This window comes from Seriola lalandi, unplaced genomic scaffold (assembly GCF_002814215.2).
Source record: "Seriola lalandi dorsalis isolate HSWRI2012SDOR001 ecotype SW California unplaced genomic scaffold, Sedor1 jcf7180002053799, whole genome shotgun sequence".
Lineage (NCBI taxonomy): Eukaryota > Metazoa > Chordata > Actinopteri > Carangiformes > Carangidae > Seriola > Seriola lalandi.
The window spans coordinates 8,877-12,519 of NW_019524352.1; the positions used below are offsets into that span (position 1 = coordinate 8,877).

Sequence of the window (3,643 nt, forward strand, 5' to 3'; positions counted from 1 at the left end):
GCCCTCCCTATTAGTTTCCATCAGCCCTTTATCAAAACCAGGAAATAACAGTTGGACAAAGCATTAGTACAGTGTAGGCATTCAGAGTTTATTCTGAAATTAAATGAGTGCAGATCTCACAATAAAACAGTTTGTGTCATAGTATTTCTCTTCTATTTAAATATTTTTTTTTTTTTTGTAAATGGTGGTGAGGTGTTCACTGCCTGTGGGAGACCTGAACACTTAACTAACCTGAGGAGCTATGTTATTGTTATTGTTGTTGTTGCTGTTTTAAAAAATACAACACTGGAGGTGAGGACGATCCTCATCTTACAACTGTCTGTGTCTCGCTGCTAGAAATTTAATACTAAGCGCAATCATATAAAAGCTCTTATCAGTGCAGATGAAAGCAATAGTAACATTGACAATATGTATAACAAGGCAGCTTTAAATTTAAGCTAGTTAGCAGTTTCCCCCTCGCAATGGAATTTAATTGCAGGAACAAGTAAATCCACAAATACATTTTGAATACAACAGCACACAGTCTTGACAGTGCTGACCTTTTTAGAGAATGGAAAAACTGGAGAGTTCAAAATGGACGACTTGATCCTATTAGCCAGTTAGCTCTGTTGCACCACAGCCTGTCCACTTCCTGTTTGTGCCATTGTACCGAAACCTGCTGCAATTCACTGCGCTCACTTAATTTTTTTGTTAATGAATTGGAGTGAATGGAGCTAAACGGTTAAAATAATTATGTACACCTGCTTTTAGACAAAAAAAGCCCAAATTCTATGGTTCTATATTCTATAGTTTTTGCAGATACAGGATCTATTCAGCAATAAATCAAAGTCTTAAAGTCTTTTTGTTTTTCTTACAGGGAATGCAATTTTGCCCATAAAATGTTAGCATTCTTCTAATGTATGCTGATTGGTCGGATTTACGACTAATTGCTACAGGACACCTTTCCTGGGATTTGAAATGAAGTTGAATGACTGTGGTTAAAACAAAAAACTTACAGCTTCAGGTGTAACACATGCGCGTTAAGAAGCAGTTAGCTAGCTTGCTAGCTGACCTTTCACTGGGTCCGTAACAGTTAACTGTGTAACTAGTGTTTCTGACATCTAGCTGGAAGAGGTGAAAGACTATGCTAGCATGTTGCTGCCTGCTAAGTGTGTTAGCAATTAGCTCGCTGGCTACAGTAGTTCGCCAAGGACACAGATTTTCCAAATTACCCTATTAATGCTTTTAAAACCACTAGGGGGTGTTATGACCTCCTCCGGATGATAGAGCTTTAGTCAGATATGGAGAAGGGTGGAGCTTAGGAACTGCTTCCTTCCTACAATATATGTCTGTTATGTAAGACTACTACAATACTTCTGGCCATAGAGTAACAAAAAATATAATTCACAAAAAAATAAACGTTTGCTCTTCAAGCAAGATTTTCTACAATAGAAAGCAGTGAAAGCAATGAAATGTTCCTGCAGCATCGTCCTTCTGTCTCCGGCTTTCAGTTTCATTCTCTTAAAAGGCAGAAATGTCGTAAAAAAAGTAAATGAGTGATTTATTGACCGTGTAGTCCTCTAATTACAGTGCAGAGGTTAAAAGGTCAGGGGTCGAGGGTGGTTCCCTTCAGTAGCCCTTCATGGCCATGGACGATCCTCCCGTGCTGTCATGACGTTTGACCTGGTGGATCATCAGGAAGGAGACCACCAGGCCCAGCAGCTGTAAAGACAGGTCGTCAGTTAGAGAAACATTCAAACTGTTCAACACCTTTTTAATTCAAACCAGAAGTGAAAGACGCCAATGTGAGCAACCATCTGTCTAATCCACACTGCATACAACTGCTGCTAGATGGAGTCTGACAGCTGCTGTAAAGATGTTTATTTGTTTGTTTTTGTTTGTTTGTTGGTTTAACAGCTGAATGAGTTGTTGAGCTTTCTGATCTCATTTCAGGGGATGAGTGGAACTGAAAAAAATAAACAGTTTTCGCCCAAAACACAGTTGCAAACCGGGAGGTACGACTGGGTCTCTACACTTTTTTAAACGTTTAAATTTCAATGATATTCTCAGTGTTTTTCAATATAGCGGTGTCCTGGATAGCAAGTAAATGTTAATCAGATTAAATATTTCAGCTTTGTATCCGTGAAAGAGTTCTCCGTCCCGAAACTGAGATCAAAACATTCCCTGTACCTGTATCACTAACGTCCGATCCAAGAAATCGAGGCTGACCAGAGGCTTTACTTTTGCTTTGCTTCAACTACGCTGACCGTTAGCTTGCTAAGCCAACAGAAAGTATTGGCTGTACAAAAAACTAAAGCAAATTCTTGCTGAAATACATTTTACCTTAGCAAAACATAAACCTGACATCAGTTCAGCGCCTTCTACAAGACAACAACCCAACATTGATCCAAAATCTAACAACGTGTCCCGACACTGTGTTCGGAATTTGAGGCTAACGTTGGGGCTAAAGCTAACATTAGTTAAGCTAAGTGTGAAGTAGTTAACTGCACGAACATGAACTCAAGAAACCCTTGAAAACAGATTTAAATTTAGATTTAAATGATGTTAAGTATTTCTCGTAGTTGGGCAGTTAGCAATAAAGTTAGCCTAGCGTTGCTGCTGAGAGGACCAAACCCAAAGCTTTATATGCCCATTGGGATAATATATCTTGAAAGTTTTGGAAAGGAGGTTGGTGACGATATCTGGATAAAAATGCAGTCACAAAACACAACAACAACAACAACAACAACTAATGAGAATAACAAACTTACTGCAGTGACGGAAAATCCAAAGAAGAAGCCCATGACGATCTTCAATAGTAGGTCCACCCATGAAAAGATGGCATCACTGCAGGTCTGCAGACAGTGAGGTGGAGAAAGGGTCATTACCTGGAAAGATCACCACCTGGTGGACTTGCTATTGCTTTGATTGATTGCTTGTTTGATTGAGTACCTGTTCATAAATTTCGGATGGGCCCATGGTTCCCTGTAAGAAAACAACAGCAGAGTATTGTCACCATATTTAGCAAAGAGAAACAGGCCACTGCTTATCCTCACACATCCAAAGTAAAGGCCTCAGTTTTCTGACAGATTTCAACTTTTAACTCCAGAGATCTCGATCAATGGAGCCACAAACCTACAATTAACCAACATTTCTAAATCTGATATTCCAGTTTCACTAACCAAAGGTTTGGGTTTACATTTGCTATGTCCTCCGAAGAGGCCAGGTGCACGCGAGCTGCACTCACAGGATTCAGGGATTTTATTTCCCCAGTCGCTGGCGCTCGACAGCCCACAGCACTGGGCCTGCAAACACATGAGAAAGTGAGTTTCAACGATTGGACATAGTCTTCGACAGGGGGGGGGTTTATTTAGCTTAAATGTGAAATGTTAATTTTCAAATTTCAGTGCAGTACATTAAAATACAAAGAACATTACAGTCATCTGTATCCCTTCAAGCAGCTGTCTCAGTCCCTCGTCTTCCATTAAGGGCTTTGCAATTTCAGCGGAGATGTTCTTGAACTCATCTCTGATCTGCAAAGAGATTATGAAGCAGGTCGAGGTTTTATATTAATACTGTGAAAGTATCAAAGAATCAGTCCACAGAGAAATGCACACAGCCTGTATTCAGAAACTGAGCCTTAAAACCAGCCGCCAGGACTTCT

The 3,643-nt window shown here is 40.0% G+C and overlaps 1 protein-coding gene across 1 annotated transcript in view; it reads right to left on the minus strand.

The window, feature by feature from the left end:
• Positions 1–67: 67 nt before the first annotated feature.
• LOC111651826 (tetraspanin-8-like) overlaps positions 68–3,643 on the minus strand; it is an 8,206-nt gene continuing 4,630 nt past the window's right edge. The window contains exons 6-9 of the mRNA XM_023401880.2: positions 3,162–3,284; positions 2,932–2,964; positions 2,751–2,834; positions 68–1,701 (exon numbers count right to left, since the gene is read on the minus strand). Of these exons, the coding sequence (XP_023257648.1) occupies positions 1,609–1,701; positions 2,751–2,834; positions 2,932–2,964; positions 3,162–3,284 (333 nt within the window). The 3' untranslated portion in view covers positions 68–1,608. The remainder of the gene's footprint in view (positions 1,702–2,750; positions 2,835–2,931; positions 2,965–3,161; positions 3,285–3,643) is intronic.